This window comes from Mauremys reevesii, linkage group 27 (assembly GCF_016161935.1).
Source record: "Mauremys reevesii isolate NIE-2019 linkage group 27, ASM1616193v1, whole genome shotgun sequence".
Taxonomy (NCBI): domain Eukaryota; kingdom Metazoa; phylum Chordata; order Testudines; family Geoemydidae; genus Mauremys; species Mauremys reevesii.
The window spans coordinates 8816685-8833091 of NC_052649.1; the positions used below are offsets into that span (position 1 = coordinate 8816685).

General features: G+C 52.8%; 2 protein-coding genes across 2 annotated transcripts; one reads left to right on the plus strand and one right to left on the minus strand.

The window, feature by feature from the left end:
* The first annotated feature begins 746 nt into the window (after nucleotides 1-746).
* MLX (MAX dimerization protein MLX) lies at nucleotides 747-9847 on the plus strand. The gene is made up of 8 exons (XM_039516881.1): nucleotides 747-841; nucleotides 2650-2686; nucleotides 3263-3352; nucleotides 4171-4277; nucleotides 4900-4999; nucleotides 5721-5820; nucleotides 6334-6535; nucleotides 7750-9847. The coding sequence occupies exons 1-8, from the start codon at nucleotides 776-778 to the stop codon at nucleotides 7804-7806; spliced, it is 759 nt and encodes a 252-aa protein (XP_039372815.1). The 5' UTR covers nucleotides 747-775; the 3' UTR covers nucleotides 7807-9847.
* A 355-nt stretch (nucleotides 9848-10202) lies between these two features.
* On the minus strand, nucleotides 10203-15721 carry LOC120392225 (PSMC3 interacting protein). Its single transcript, XM_039516882.1, has 8 exons — nucleotides 15549-15721; nucleotides 14496-14602; nucleotides 13948-14037; nucleotides 13144-13255; nucleotides 12766-12911; nucleotides 11889-11942; nucleotides 10942-11001; nucleotides 10203-10756 (listed from the first exon to the last, which is right to left on the minus strand). The coding sequence occupies exons 1-8, from the start codon at nucleotides 15580-15582 to the stop codon at nucleotides 10697-10699; spliced, it is 663 nt and encodes a 220-aa protein (XP_039372816.1). The 5' UTR covers nucleotides 15583-15721; the 3' UTR covers nucleotides 10203-10696.
* Between the last annotated feature and the right edge of the window lie 686 nt (nucleotides 15722-16407).

The window sequence follows — 16407 nt, forward strand, 5'->3', positions numbered from 1 at the left end:
TCACTGAAGAAGTAATGGGGTCATCTGAGGTAACTGGGGTCATCTGAGGACACTGGACAAATAATGGGGTTATCTGAGGACACAGACTCAGCTCCAGAAGAGCAAATGGGGTCATGTGAGGTCACTGAAGAAGTAATGGGGTCATCTGAGGTAACAGGGGTCATCTGAGGACACTGGAGAAGTAATGGGGTTATCTGAGGACACAGACTCAGCTCCAGAAGAGCAAATGGGGTCATGTGAGGTCACTGAAGAAGTAATGGGGCCGTCTGAGGTAACAGGTCCAGACCCAAGACACAGAATTGTGTCATCTGGGGTCACTGGGCAAGTAATGGGGTTATCTGAGGTTACAGCCCAGATCCAGGGGAGCAAATGGGGTCATCTGGGGTCACTGGACACCTAACGGGGCCACGTGAGGTCGCAGGACCAGCTCCCCCAGGTGTTCCTGGCCGCTGCCCCCACCAGTGTCCCCCCGTTCGCAGCCCTGACACGTGGTTTGCTCTGTGCGCCCCCCCCTCCGGGCCCCTTCCCCGCCGGTCTCGGGGTACGCGGCGCCTCCCGCTGCAGGATCTTCGCTGTCACGGCGCCCCCTCGTGGCTCAGGCGGGCCAGGGCCCGGGACACACTTCAGCTCCCCTCTGTCCCCGCGGTGGAACTACAACTCCCGTCAGTCCCCGCGGTGACACGGTATCTCCCAGCAGCCCCCGCGGCAGGCACCTCCCGGAAGCTCCTTTCGCTGCAATGGTCGGGCGCTGTGATTGGCTGATGCTGGAGGTCACATGACCCGAGTCCGCGGGAAGATGGCGGAGCAGGCGGGCGCCTCGCCCGAGGACCCCTGGGGGAAGGTGAGTCCCGGGAGCGGGACGGCGGCCGGCGCGGGACACACCGCGGGGCCCTTTTCCCCGGGAGAGGGCGACACCCCCTCTGGTACCCGCCCCGCTCGCCGGGCTCCGCCCCCTGGGCCCGGAGCCGGGTCACAGCGGGCGCGGGGGCCGGGTGGGTCGGGGCTGGGGGAGCCCAAGGGCGGGGCCTGGTGGGGTCACGTCAGGACTGGGGTCAGGGATGGGGTGAGATCAGGATTGGGGGTTGTGTCAGGACTGGGGTCAGGATTGGGGTCAGGGATGGGGTCACATGGGGGTTGGGGGTTATGTCAGGACTGGGGTCATGGGTCAGGGATGAGGCCAGGGGTCAGGTCAGGTGTCCAACCTCCCTGTGACCATGCAGGTTCCCAGCTCTGTGCCAGAGGAGGCAGATTTCTGAGGGGATGTGACCGGATGCAAAGCCACTGGCTGGTGGCTCTCCTGGGGCATCTTGCCTTTTACTGCATAAAGAGAATCAGATACCACTGGTGATTTATTCTCTGCCCATCGCCCCCAGACATTGGGAAGGGACAGAAACCCTCCTGCATTGGACACGAGCCAACTCTGGGCAGCCGGGATTGGAGAGGAACCATCCAATATGGGTGGATTATTCCACAACTCTACATTTCTGTCACTGCAAAATCTTGACTGTCTTGGGAAAACATCTCTCAAGTAGGTCAAAGGAGCTAAATACACTTAGGGCCAGATTTGTAAAGGTGTTTAGATGCCTAGTGGGATTTTGCAAAGGAACTAAGGCCCACAGCCTCAAATCAATGGAAGTTTGTGTGACCCAGGATTTAGGTTCTTAGGCACTTTTTGGTATGCCACTAAGTGCCTATCTGCTTCTTTAGGCAGCTAAATACTTTTACAAATCTGATCCTTGGTTCCTTGGGGGAGGCCTTACACAACTGCTGCCAAGCGGAGGACTTGGCTGTTGAATGCACTTAGGTTTCCTGCTTGTCATATCCAGGGAACAGTGTATCTTGAGAGTCGTACCCAGAGGCTGAGCTGTAACTTTCTATGAATGATTTGTCCTCCTGAACGCCTGGAGCAGAGCTACCTGGTCCTTTGTCTTTTCTTGTATTCAGTCTTAACATTCAGATAAATATAACAACATAACGGGGAGGAAGTGTTGACTGTGTGTCCATAAGTGCCCAAAGTCCGTGTAGGAACCAGGGTCAGATTTTCAACACCCAGGTTCTCCTGTTGTCGTCAATGTGCATATGCTTTTAAAAATCTTACCATGTATTCCTAGAACAAAGTGTAGTATTCATTCCATGGGTGGCGAACCCGAGCCCACTTATTCACTGACACTTTAAAAACCCTTGCACCCCAATCTGGGTCTATGCCAGTTATGCGATATGTATGTAACTTTTCATCCTTGCAAAAGATATCTGTAACCCCCCATAACCCAAGCCTGACCCCAGATGTACAGTACCTTCCCTCTCAACCTGTGTATATTTCATTTCAAACATTTACTTTTAAAAATTTTATTAAACTGTAACCAGATCAATCCTGCTGTCACAGCCTTGTTAAACTGAAGAACAAACCAGTGTTTCAGCCTGCAAGGGAATTGGGCAGCACTGTTCTTCTGGAAAGCGGATGTGTTGCGTGGGGGCTCATGGGACCACCCACATTGTTCCCACTTGCTGTCACGTGTTGGCACTATAGTTTATTGCGCAAAAAAGCAAATGTGCTAAAGAGGGAACTGCCTCACTCACTGGTTGGTTTCTTTTTCTCTCTTCTCTTCCCGTTTTCTCACGCTGTAATTGGCTCATCCTACAATGCACCAGGTGGATTCTGCATACAGTGACAGTGGACTGGATCCCTGTGAGTAGCTTTGTGTCCTCTTGTCCCAAACTCTGTCAGGTCACAGCTGACTAAATGGGCCAGGAAGCCCTGGTCACTTTTGTCCTTTGCTCTAGTTTATGCTGTTAGAAGAGAGATAATCTGGTCAAATTTGGCCCAAATCCAGAGTCTCTAATCAGACCCTTTGGCCTTTTAAATCAAGCCTAACATCTCCTCATGGGAAAAGCAGCATGGTCGCGATCATCAATGTGTTCTTTGCTCCTTTAATGAGAGGCTCTTGGAGCACTTCATAAGTCTCCCAGAATGTATTTCCCCCATTTTACAGACAGGGAAACGGGTGCAGAGGATATTAGAGTGACATTGCTGTGCTTTAGTTGGCTTTCATGTCTGGGCCCAGTGGCTTTTCAGCATTCATCGTACCTATCTGCACACTGACTGGGACTGCAAGAGCTGCTAATCCCTAGAGCTGGTTGCCCCGGGACTTGCCTCGCAGAGCTGATCCCTTCTCTGTCCCAGTTGCAGTGTCTCTGGGGGTTAGTGACACTTACTGCCTCCTGCATGACTTAGGGAAAGACGGTGTGGTATTTTCTCTTTCAGCACTCTTTGTGGAAAGCACTAGGAAAGGAAGCATAGTATCCCGAGCTAACAGCATTGGCTCCACCAGTGCCTCCTCAGTCCCCAATACAGGTATGGTCCCTTCTCTGTTCCACCAGCTTCTCCAGCACTGCAGTTAATAGGGGCTTTTCCTACTCTCTCACTCATATTCCTGTTCAGTCTCATTCTCCCTAGGTAGCTCTTCTGTAAGAGACTGTGATTGCAAGAGCTTCCTCTGCCAGCTTCCCCTGCCCTTGGGTAGGGAGGATGGTGTCCTGGCTTCCTGCAGGGCAGTTTGATGGGACTCTCCTGGTAATGGAGAACAGAGGAGAGCTGGAGCGAAGTGCTGAAGAAACTTCTTGGCTGAGGTTTTTGAGTGCTGAGTGGTGATGGGTGCCCGCTCTGAGACACCTTAAAGGGGCCTGATTCCAGGAAGGGCTGAAAAGTTGGCCCCTCTGCGGAAGGGATCTCAGCTGACACCCAGTCCCTCTTGTAATCCGGACTGCAGCAGAGCCCTTCTAGTGAGAATCCTGCCTAGACAAGCCAGGGCCCAACCCCAGGGGCCTGCGGGAGAAGCAGGTGGCCCAGTTGGCACCTAGTATCTTTGTTATTGGCCTTCGCTATAATGAATTTCCCCAGCTGCTCATTCATGTTGTGGGCTGTTGTCAGCAGAGATGCCCTTGGACAGGTGGATCTTTGGTCCCATCCTTTTGAAAGAGCTGTTTGGAGCTAGTCCATCCAGTCGGTAGCTAAGTGGTATGCCTGTGAGGTGTTCTCAGGGACAGGGGTCTAACACCGCGTGGGTTCCATGTTGCCTCAGTAACTGGAGGGATCCGTTTTTGTCTCTGCTTCCTGGGCTCTGGGAGCTGCATGTGCCCCCAGAGCTGACGGTGACCATTCTTCCGCTGCAGATGATGAAGACAGCGATTATCACCAGGAAGCCTACAAAGAGTCATACAAGGACCGGCGCAGACGCGCTCACACCCAGGCCGAGCAGAAGAGACGAGATGCCATCAAGGTAACCTCAGAGCAGCTAGCAGGCTGCTCCTTTGCATGAGAATTCAGACAGCGCCTTCCTTTCACATCAGACCCGGGAGGGCCCATTATTGCACCTTGGGTTATTTACTTAGCTGTTAAATTCCATGTGCCCCCAAACATTCAGGATGCTGCAGGGCAGTGTTTCCCAAACTTGGGATGCTGCTTGCGTAGGGATAGACCATGGCGGGCCAGGCCGGTTTGTTTACCTGCCCCATCCGCAGGTCTGGCCAATCGCAGCTCCCACTGGCTGCGGTTTGCTGCTCCAGGCCAATGGGAGCTGCGGGAAGTGGCAGCCAGTATGTCCCTCGGCCTGCGCTGCTTCCAGCAGCTCCCATTGGCCCGGAGCAGTGATCCGCGGCCAGTGGGAGCCGCGATTGGCCGGACCTGTGGACAGGGCAGGTAAACACATCAGCCCGGCCCGCCAGGGACTTTCCCTACACAAGCAGCGTCCCAAGTTTGGGAAACAGTGCTGTAGGGGGGTTGTATCAACCTGGGGGAGCTGTAGCTTTCCACTTTGTTAAACCATCTGCCCAGCCAGCTGCCATCATCCCATGCTGTTGAATCTAAAACACCCTGTCAACTTCTGCTCTGCCCCCCCACAGAAAGGCTACGATGATTTGCAGGCCATTGTTCCCACGTGCCTGCAGCAGGATTTCTCCATTGGCTCCCAGAAACTGAGCAAAGCCATCGTCCTGCAGAAAAGTGAGTCTGGGGTCGGGGGGAGTGATTTCTGGGCCTGTGCTGGCATTCCTAACAGCTGTGACAAATAGCTTCTGTGCTGGACAGCTGTGCTCCTCTGGCCACTGAGTGGGGTACTGGCCAGCCAGAATTGGAGCCGTTCATGGGGGTTCGATGGGGAAAGTCCTCTGGCTGTTAAACCCTCCCTGCAGACATTCAAAACTAAAATGGCAGGTGCCTTGTTCCAGGCCTCACTGAGTTGTCTGCTCCCTCCCGGCTGGCTCTGCAGGTTAACACTGTCCTGGTCTCTTGCTGAGGGTAACACTTGTGCAATCAGCCTGGAGTGCAAGGGAGGCACACTGTTACAGGGTGAAGCACTAGCTGCCTAGCCCACTCACCCCTTCGTGCAGCTCACAGGCATCGAAATCACTTAGGTTGAGGGTGGTAGATTGTCTAGGGCTTAGGAGGCTTGGCCACTGCTAGCGTACGATCTAGAGCACCTTGCTCCCCGTCCCAGAAGCCGGGTTGTGAAGCACTGAGACCCTCTGAGGAGGAGGCGGCACAGGGGGAGCCTTGTTCCTGGTCAGTTTGGATGCATGAGGCCTGTGGGGATGAAATATAGGGCCATGCGTCAATCCCACAAGTGCCCCAGTGTCTGCTTGTCCTGTCCCCTGCTGAGCAACATCACTGTGACCTCTGATCTGTCTCGAGCATCCTGAATCCTCGTCCTCCCTTTGCTTTTCAGCCATTGACTACATTCAGTTCCTCCATAAGGAGAAGAAGAAGCAGGAGGAGGAAGTTTCTACACTCAGGAAAGATGTCACAGCTTTGAAAATCATGAAAGTGTAAGGAGCAACTTGTCACACATCTCCCACCCTGAGGGGCCAGGGAGACAGACACCCTGTGTTTTACATACTGCAGCAGACACCCACCATACTCCCCCTCTGTTCTGTGCAAATCCATCCCAGGGCTGGTTAGTATCCGACTCGCTGGTCAAGCTGGACTTGACGCAGATCCCAATACAGTGTGAGGGGCATGGGCTGAGCACGGGGACTGCCACTTCAGAGCAAGGAGCCCCAGCCTGTTCCTGGGTCTCCTCTCCAACATGGAAGGAAGGCCATGAGTTCCCTGCATTTATTCCCCTAAAGGAATTTAAGCCCAGAGCCTGCTACCTTAACCATACAACCAGTCTGAGTGTCGCCTTATGGTCCTAACAAGCAAAGTTAATAGCCTTCAGCAAACACTGTGGCACATCTTTGGTCTCTCTCACACCTCAGACAGAGCTCTGGAAAGTGTCTGAGGCCAGAGCTGGCTTCCCAAGCCTGCCATTTTATCCAGGTTTCTTTGGTTTGTTTCAGAAACTATGAGCAGATTGTGAAAGCTCATCAGGATAATCCAAATGAGGGGAAAGACCAGGTCTCTGACCAAGTCAAGTTTAATGTTTTCCAAGGCATCATGGATTCACTGTTCCAGTCCTTTAATGCCTCCATCTCGGTAACGAGTTTTCAGGAACTTTCAGCCTGTGTCTTCAGCTGGATTGAAGAGCACTGTAAGCCCCAGGTAAGGACGAGGAGCCACACACAAAGTACCACGGGGCCAGATAGCTACAGTAGATACAAACGCAAAGCAGCGCACGTTGGAGGGAACTGCTTGATCTGTTCCTGCACCTTACTGGGCTCTAATTCACTAGCGCCAGGGCCAGTTCAGCACCTGGCCGCAGCCCAAGCACCTCAGGAGGTTTAAAGACCAGGCTGGAGATAGTGACTGCAGTTCCAGTCACCCCATCTCAAAGAGGACGAAGCACAAGGAGACAGTTCGGAGACAAGTGACAAGAATGACCAGGGGCACGGAAAGCCTGGGACTGTCTACCAGAGGCAGAACAGGGGACATGATAAAGAGATGCAAAATAGTGCCTGGGGCTGAGGAGGGAGATGGGAAACTTCTGTTCTCCCTCTCTCGTAATGAGCAAAGGGACCATGTGTGAAATTGAAAGCGTCAAATTCAGAATGAAGAGAGGGAGAAACTTCCCCCAACGTGCAGCTGGCAGGGTAGTGCTGCCTGCCCCAGATGATCAGGCAAACCCCAGGGTACATCTACACTGCAAAAACCCCTACAGCAGCGAGGCTCAGAGCCCAGGCTCTGCAAACCGGCAGAGGGGGTGTTTCAGAGCCCAGGCTCTAGCCTGAGCGGGCACATCTACACTGCTATTTTGAGCCCCATAGCGCAAGCTCTGCAAGCCCGAGTTACCCGACCCAGGCTCTGAAACTTGCTGCTGTGGCCTTCTTTTCTCAGCATAGAGACACCCTGGTGAACAAGAGCCCCAGCATGAGACCAGCAAACACGAGCTTTGAGAGAGAGAGAAACCCTCTGCTTCAGAGCATAAATGAGGCTCTAGCTCATGGGGGCTAAGGAGACCCTTCCCTGAGGGGCAGGTAGTCATACCACACCTTCTTGCACTAGGCTTTTTCTCTAAAGCAGCTGGTTCTGCTACTGTCAGACAGGAAACTGGCCCTTGGTCTGATCCAAGCTGGCAGGTGCTGTACTCCCAGTAATACTGAGGCACTGAAGCCATGTACCCCCCCACCCCAAGGTTTGTTCCCATAAACACCACTGTGCGTGGCTGACATAACTGGTACCTAGCTGCCTTTTTACACACACAGTCCCCTCTGTAAGGCGTTCCCTGGCCTGTTCCGGAACCCACAGAGGCATTGCCAAGGTGAATGTTTCTTCATCCTGCAGAGTGACTGATCCTGCCTCCTCCTTGTTCTCCTCAGACTCTGCGGGACATCGTGCTTGGGGTTCTGCATCAGCTGAAGAATCAGCTCTATTGACTCTCTCCCTGCCCTTGCCCCAGCAGCACGGGCCTGCGCTCATCATCCACACTGCTGTGGGGTGCCACCCAGCAGGGAGGGAGTTGGGAAACAGACAGACTCCAGGAAGGGCTGATCTGTTTCCCTTGGGGTTGTTCTTAAAGCTTCTCTCTGGATTATTTATTGTATTGACCAAAAACCAAAACTGGGCCGTACGTACCTCTCCACAGACCCTGTCGCAGTCTGTAGCACTAGAGGCTGTGTAAGGACTCAGTCAGCAGAGAAGGGAGTTTAGATGTGATTAAATACACTTCTCATTGCCCCAAAGGAAGGCAAGAGAGGCTCTCGCCCAAACTGGCATGGCAGTGAACGGACCTCACCGGAGCCCCTGACTCTTTGCAAGAGTGGCAGTAGCTCAGCTGGTGGGAGGGATCTGCTCTGTAGCAGTCAGACTGTCCTGCTCCCTGTAGGGGGGGAATGGCATGGAGTCTAACTACTGCCTGGTCATCTTAGCACTGCACATCTTCTGCCTGGTGGGATGCATGCCCTGAAAACCAGGGCCTGGGCGTGAGCTGTAGAACAGATGGAACGCAGGCTGTTTGGTTTCCAGGTAAGCACTTGCTGACATTGCAGCTACCCAGGCACCTTTCCATAGAGCAATGCAGGGTGACCTCCCCCCGCAGCTAGTTGCCACATTAGGATTAAAGACTTTGGCTGGGCTATGAACCCTCCTGCACCAGGCAACAAACTGTCCTCTACAAAAGGGGGTTAGGAAGAAGCTTCCCTTGGCACAGGTTCTCCCATCACTGCAGGCTTTCTTGCACCTTCCTCTGAAGCAGCTGGTTCTAGTTACTGTCGAGATGGGTTCTGGACTAGCAATTCCTGTGTGCCTCAATCCTGATTGTCTAGTTCTGCCTAGGGATGGAAGGCTGCTTCCTTTACTGGTGCAGAATGACTTTCCAAAAAGCCATGCAAAGGAAGCTGGTGGCCTGGCCCCTCACTGCCACAAGGAGAAGTACTTAATCCATGGCCTCGACCTTCGCTTGAGCCAGCTGCTGACTTGGCCTTTGTGACTCGAGCCATGTTTCCTAAACAATTAAACATGAGTGCAGCTTTCGCTACAGCCTTCTCCAGCTTTATCAGCACAGAGGCTGATCTGTCGGGCTTTATATGACTTGGCACTTTTTGATGAAGTCACACTGTGTGGGAAAGTAGAATAGTGTAGCACAGAGTTGCTGTGAATTCTAAGTAGACGTCCGCTCTTGTTTAGAATGATAGTTTTATAGCTAATAAAGCCTTGATTTTTGTAATGAATTGAAAAAAAAAAATCACACTAACATGTTACCAGTTTACATTTTGCAGACAGCTGCTTGTCTGGGACAATTTAAATCAGTTACACCCTGTAGCCTTACAGGTCTATTAACAGCAGATGGCAGCTGTCTGCTAAAGCAGCAATGGCATTTTACTGCTCAAACAAGGTGACACTATTGGAATTACCCCAGCAAAGTGACTCTTACAACAGTATTTGTCAATTTTCAATTATGTTCCTACCACACCTCTAAAAATCCCATGTTAATGGCTGTTGTGCATTTCTTTCAGTTTGGGTACAGTAGTTTCTTGGTGCTGGTTGTCTGCCTTTCAAACACTGAAGCAGGGGCATAATGTTTCCATTTAATCAAGGAAATATTCTTGTTGGTCTTGGATTTTATAAGACAAAGCACTTCTCCAAAGCTTGCATTGTCGGTCCAAATGCAGCATACAGCCCCATGGAAGTTCAAGAGTGAGTTTGCAGTGACGTGTCTAACTGCTGAAGTGAACTGCACACAACAGGGGAAGCTGCCGCTAGGCCTGTACTCAAGCACAGACATGTAACTCTTGTAAGATGTTGCTTTGCTGTAAGGAAAGCACCCTGTTTGCAGAACCGATAGCCTGTGCTGTTTACTAATAAGTGGCATGTGTATTTCTCAAAGGACATTGCTTTTTACAGACCTCACTCAGGTGGAAATGAAATATTTTTCTATCATGAAAAGTAATTATAATAAATTTTTGCTAAGCATTTTAAGGATTGTCCCCCTCAGTTTGTTTATTTCTGACACAGAATCGCTGGGTTTGCTATGAGAGGTGATGAGGCAAGGGCCAATTTTACAGAAGTGACTAATGATTTCAGGATGCCCAGCGTGACCTCTTAGCCAGTGTTATGGCAGCTGTATTGGAACAGCCCTCTCCACCTGCTCATCTCCTGTTATCTGGGTGCCTGACTCCGACTGTTCTCAAAGCCATAGTTAAACCAGACTGGAACACAAACAACCTCCCTTTTGTGAGAGCAAAGCGGCCAAGATTCCAGACAACAGTTGGGAAGCCAGTCTTGCTACCACCAGGACATGCAGGGTGAGAAATAATTATGGAAGAAGCAGGGCTAAGATGAGACACAGTGGTGTTTAATGAATCACACTCCTGTATACAGCATTACGGCATGGTAGATGCTGGGGGAAGCATTTCCCACCCTCTCTATTAAATACATTGAGATGCTAGTACATCTCTACACAGTTAAACAACTAGTTTCTTTCCCATCTCCTAGACACTCCTTTCCTCCCTTTGCTAGAACAAACTCACCTACTTGTTGGCAATCCAACACACCGCTAGCCCAGTGGAGAGGCACCATCCCAACTGCTCATTGCAACAAAGGATAATAGAAACGGGACTCCACTGCAAATGAGAATATGATGGGGCCTGGAGCTGCCTCAACCCCTCTAGCCACCCTCCTGACTGCAAAGCATTTTAAAACATAAACATACATAAAAGACGCAGGACAAAACCAAGCCCTACAAACAGTGCAAGTTTCAGAAGCGGCTTCTGTTGGGTTCCACACTGGCCAATTTTCTCCCTTGGAGCAGTGGCTCCTGTCAGCAACTCAGACACCCACCGGCAAAGTGACATTGTAATCCTCATCCGTCTCTATCCCAACTTCCTCCTGCACAAGAACAATGCAGCCTCTTTACCAAGAGCACAAGGGAGAGTTAAGCTGGCTGTACAGCACAGAGAGAATTCAGAAACAGGGCCCTTTCCAGCACTGTGGGACTTGCTGATGGTTACACTTGCAGTAGAATAACTGCGGATTTGTGTTAGTCAAAGGCAGGTGGAGATGGTCGTACTTACAAAGAACTGTTTCTTGCTTTTGGGGTAGCCCTCCAGAATTGCATCAAGTAGCTCAGTCGCCTGGTAACACAAAATAATTTGAAAGAATATTTAGCTACATTTCTTCAGGAAACAGACACAAGCTCACCAGTGGGACAAGCCTAAGTATGCAGCTTAGCAAAGGCCAAAGCATTAGCCCCCATGGTCACAAGCAGTGAGGCTTCCTAGGGCGCATGCCTGCCTTGCACCCCTCCTCAACAGAGGCCATTACCCAGGCTGCTGAAGTCAGGTCTCCTCCCAGTTAGCCATTACACACTAATGAGAGGCTAATGGCCCCTACCAGACAGCTGTGGGGCTCCTTTCACCCCATATATTTCAGGGCTCTAAGTGATAACAATCTGCGTTGCTGCAATCACCCACTGGTCCATTGAAAGTGGCAGTTTGGCATCACTATTTGACTGTAAACCCCCAAACAAGATGACTCTGGTGAGTGACAGAGGGAGCTGCCACTGGAAAGCCAGAGAGGATGGTTGGGAGCTTGTCTTGCTATGTCCATACATTGGAAAGCAGATATCAGAGCCCAGGAAGAGGTCTCCCTGCCAGGATGGCTGCTCTCCCAGCACTAGAAACTATGGGATGGAAGCTGGAGAACAGCAGCACTAGAGTGGGGAGAAGTGGCCTTGTGGTTCCTCCTCCTGGGTGACACCAGAAGGGCCCAGGCATCCCCACTTCAAGACTAGCATAAGCTGAGTGTGCTACAGAGGGTCATACGTCAAGTAGTTCTTGGCTACCTCGGCAGCAGGCTATGGAAGCAAGATGCTCAGTTACCACAGGCCCCTAGGGCTGCTCCGTAAATCATTAGGTCACTAGCATTTTTTCCCTGAACGAAACACCACGTCGCCTCTTCGGTCTCATTGCCACCACCCAGTGGTGCCCATCTACCCAGTATTCATAATAAAGGTCGCTACCATTCTCTTCCTCCTCCTCCATTCTTTACAGTACAGCTTCTTCTCGTTGTAAACCTGCAACCAACAAGACTGAGTGAGTAACATTAAACCCAACCACTCCCTAGTGTGAACCAAGGAACTACTGCTAGGAGGGGAGGCCAGGCCCGAGCAAGATGCTTATTTAGTGTTCAAGACCATCACACAGTGCAGGCAACTGTCTGACAAATAAGCTCTTTGGCAGTGGGTCTCCTTTTAAAATGGATGATTTGAGAGGCTAAAATGTTGAATTTCTGTATTAGTAAAATGACAACCCAGAGCAAAGGGCTGCAGGCGAGAGTCTCTCAGGAACCAGCCTTATAGCTGCTCCCCCTAGATACACACACAACCTAAGGAGGCACACAGTGAAGGGTCTGCTGAGAACATTAGGGAGCAGGGCATTTCCAACGACATCAGACTCTGGGATTGGCTCCATGCTGGAGTGCGCCGTACTTAAAGCTGACCAGCACTGCAACAGGCCTGGCAGGTAATGCCAGGGTAGTGTGATCAGACTTCAGAGATGAGGCCACAAAAGCACCACCCTAAGCTATGAACAGGAACATTGGGAAGTTAATTGAGAAGAGGACAGTTTGTGCTGGAGTTTCAAACCCCTCCCACAACCACTCCAATTCTTCAGTGTTTGATGTCAGATTCAAAACGTCTGTCAGCATTCTAAGGTGCCTTTCATCCTCACATTCAGACACACCACCTGCTTACAGAAACAGAGGACCCGTCCAGAAGGGACAAGCTATTCCCTGTCTACATCTAAGGATAATTTATTCAGCATTTTGTTAAGACAAGTAGCACTGAGCTGGGCTCTTGGCTGCTGTGTTCAGTGGCACAACCCCTTCCAGCTCTTTACCTTCTCTTTCTCTTCAGGAGTCACATGGTTGGCTGCAGATTTAATTCGCTCCAGTTTCTCTGTGTAACTGGCACAATCTTTTTTTAACTCTTCAATCTCTTTAATCATCTCTGGGGTTGTCATTGAGCCATTCAGATCCTTCAGTTCTGGAATGGAATCGCTAGTTACCCAGGGATGCCCACAGCTAAAGCTCAACAGCTAGCATTAATGTCTGCATGACGCCACACTCCATGCTGGCACCACAGTGCGATGCCTCAAAACACACGCTCCATGCTGGTGCCACACTGCACTGCCTCACACACACTCCATGCCGGTTCAGCTTCAGAGCTACTCTACTTTGAAATAAACCTGGCAGTAGAAGTGGAAATTCAAACATACCTGATTCCATATGGCGGCAGCTCTGTTGAAGGGTTTGTACTTTTGAAGAAAGCTCCGAGATTTCATTGTCCAAGGCTTTAAGCTCAGAGTCACTCACTGTGGGAAACTGATCCTGAGAGAAAAGAAAGATGATGCATTATGAATTACAGAAAACAGATGTTCCCTGGACAGTCACCACCACCCATTTTTGACAGAGATCTTAGAGACATTTGTTTCCATGACAGCTTGCTGCAGTTCTCGAGATCAGCCATACACAGTGTGCTCCTAAAGGTATCATCTCCATTGGTTACGAGGGGATGGGAAGAGTGCTGATAAATGGGCTAGAATGGCATAGCTTTGGTCATTGTTAATATTAACAAAATTTCATATTTATTACATTATAGTCTAAACTGGTGACATTGTCTAGGATGTTACAGACACAGCAGGTTTTATGTTATTGAACAGCAGAGTGCTGGGTTCCTTTAAACAAATAATCCAAAGTAAAAGGAAGAACCAAAGCATTTGAATGGAATAAACGCAGAACAGCTTATGTTGCTTTGAAGCGTGAGGAAAGCCGCAGGTGCCCATATAAACACACATACTGGAGTCTCCTAGTGCATTTTGTGCTGAACCACTATGTAAATAAAAGCTTCTTGACAGCATCTCCTCTGTGCCTGATGCAGCACCAAGAGTGCTGTCAGCACATTAACATAGACCGCAAGGAAGGCCGTGCCTCGCCAAAGGGCTTTACTTGAGGCTGGTCTGTTTAGTTTTTCACTCAACATTGTTTTTGTTTCCTAGGGAAATTGAACAGATTCATCTCACCTGGTCTGGAAAGTATATTTTCTGTTTCCCATAAGCCTTCTCTCTTATTTTCCCTTGTTGAGCCAGCTGCTCCAGTGCTTTCACCACAGCCTGATGCAAAGAGGAACAGGAGTCCACATGAGAACTGGACAGAGCACCAGAAAGCTACCCTGTGGACTAAGCTGGGCAGGGGAAGAGATGAACTAGACAGGCCTTAAGGGCTGTGTGTGTTGTTACAGCTGCAGATATGGTATCTGCCCAGGCAGCCAACCATCTATGCATCTATCCAAGGGGCTCTCGCTGCCACCTACCAGTGACGTGGGTTGGTGAGAGGCTGGGGGTTTCTCGCGCCGCTGTGGGACAATCTCTGGGGAAGGGAGGCAGTGGCAGAGTGAGCTCCCACCCATCTGGCGTGGTCACTAACATGCTCCCTACCAGCTTCTCGCTTGGGTGGAAGGCTCTGACCCGCCTTGGTGCCACAGGGGCCTTGCTCCAAGCAGCCAAGAGGGGCGGGGGGGAAGAGGCAGAGCCTCTATAGATCCGGGCAGGCTCCTAGCTCTGCCTCTCACCGTCTTGCCCAGCCCATGCTCCCGCTGCAGGTTCCCGAAGGCGTCCTGGGCGCTGTGTGGCCGATTCTGGTCTCGGAGGTAGCGGAGCAGGATTGCGGCGGCTCCTCCTGCAGGGAAGAGAGCGGGACAAGAGGCTCAGCGCCAGGGCTTGGCCACAGCAAAGTCAAGGGAGTGCGCCAGGGCTGGTGGGGGGCGGTCCTTGGGGAGAGGGGGACGGACTCTGGCAGGAGGAAGGGGTTGGGCGGGAGTGAAGGGGGCCTGGCCCACCGGGGAGGAGAGTCAGGCGGGGAGGGAGTTGGCCCAACGGGGAGGGGAATAGGATCAGGAGGGACGAAGGGGCCCGGCCCGGCGGGGAGGGTCGGGCCTGGGCGGGGGCTGGCCCAGTGGGAGTGGGGATGAGGGGCCCGGCTCAGCAGGGAGGATCAGGCCGGGGAGGGTCGGGCCTGGCCCAGCGGGGAGGATCAGGCCGGGGGAGGGGGCTGGCCCAGCGGGAGGGGGATGAGGGGCCCGGCTCAGCGGGGAAGATCAGGTCGGGGTCGGGCCTGGGGGCTGGCCCAGCGCGGGAGGATCAGGCCTGGGGAGGGAGGGGCTGGCCCAGCGGGAGGGGGACGAGGGGCCCGGCTCAGCGGGGAGGATCAGGCCGGGGTCGGGCCTGGGGGGCTGGCCCAGCGGGGAGGATCAGGCCTGGGGTCGGGCCTGGGGCTGGCCCAGCGGGAGGGGGACGAGGGGCCCGGCTCAGCGGGGAGGATCAGGCCGGGAGGGGGACGAGGGGCCCGGCTCAGCGGGGAGGATCAGGCCGGGGAGGGGTCTGGCCCAGCGGGGAGGATCAGGCCGGGGGTCGGGCCTGGGAGGGCGGGGGCTGGCCCAGCGGGGAGGATCAGGCCGGGTCGGGCCTGGGAGGGCTGGCTCAGCGGGAGGGGGACGAGGGGCCCGGCTCAGCGGGGAGGATCAGGCCGGGGGAGGGGCTGGCCCAGCGGGGAGGATCAGGCCGGGGGAGGGGGCTGGCCCAGCGGGGAGGGGGCGATGGAGAAAGGGGGCGGGGCCTCTCCTGACCTGTCGCCGCGGGGCTCTCTCGGACCTTGCTCATCCTCTCGGTCTCTGTGCGGGGCCCGCGGAGAGGGAGAGGGAGGCGGAAGCGGAAGGAACGCAGCCCCAGCAGCCCGCTCGACTGCTGCTATGGTTACCGTCCCTATTTCCGGTACGCAGCCCTCGGTCCCCTTTCCACCAATCAGAACGCGCTTCGGCTGGGGGGGGCGGGGCGGAGCCTACGCGTGGGCAATTTGACAGAACTGGGCTCTGATTGGTTAGCACAGACGGTGCCTGGGCCGTGACCCCCATGACCTCTCCCCTCCCCGCGGGCCCCGCCTCCTGGCCCAGCGCCAGGGGGGAAGGCGCCGCTCTGCGCCCCATTGCCCTGCCCCCTTCCCCCCCCGGGCAGAGCTGCCCCTGCCCCTGCCCCACAGGGACACTCCTCGGACGAACCGGCTGTTTGTTTAATTCACCTGCCCCCAGCCCAGAGAATAACCAAAAAAAGAGACAAAAACTAAGTTTTTATCAACATTTTATTTAACTCACTTCAAAAAACTGCAAACTGACAAATGACTATAAACGTTCACCACGGTGGCTACTGTAAACACAAAGGATGATATTGCCACACCAATGATCTCAAACCCACCCCACTGAGAAGTTACAACGCACTGCACGGTGGCCTAGGGAGCCTTGGGGTGTAGTGTTTCACTAGAAACGTCACTGATGTTGTGACTACTGACTTCACATTATTATTTGGCAAAAAAGGGCAGGGTGGTATCATCTGTCTTAAAACGCTATGCTTTAAAGTCATGAAATTCTAAACTAATGAACTCTAGAGATGGAGCAACTTCAGCTGGAACTAGATGCTTTCACAGTGGATATG

Bases quoted from the DNA above. Each gene is read 5' to 3' on its own strand.
- MLX (XM_039516881.1), top strand. From the start codon at position 776: ATGACCCGAGTCCGCGGGAAGATGGCGGAGCAGGCGGGCGCCTCGCCC. The intron at 2,687-3,262 runs GTGAGTAGCTTT...TTTCTCTTTCAG, and splicing joins TGACAGTGGACTGGATCCCT to CACTCTTTGTGGAAAGCACT. The intron at 5,821-6,333 runs GTAAGGAGCAAC...GGTTTGTTTCAG, and splicing joins GCTTTGAAAATCATGAAAGT to AAACTATGAGCAGATTGTGA.
- LOC120392225 (XM_039516882.1), bottom strand. From the start codon at position 15,582: ATGAGCAAGGTCCGAGAGAGCCCCGCGGCGACAG. The intron at 13,256-13,947 runs GTGAGATGAATC...CTTTTCTCTCAG, and splicing joins AAATATACTTTCCAGACCAG to GATCAGTTTCCCACAGTGAG. The intron at 11,943-12,765 runs GTAAAGAGCTGG...TGTTGGTTGCAG, and splicing joins CTCCTGAAGAGAAAGAGAAG to GTTTACAACGAGAAGAAGCT.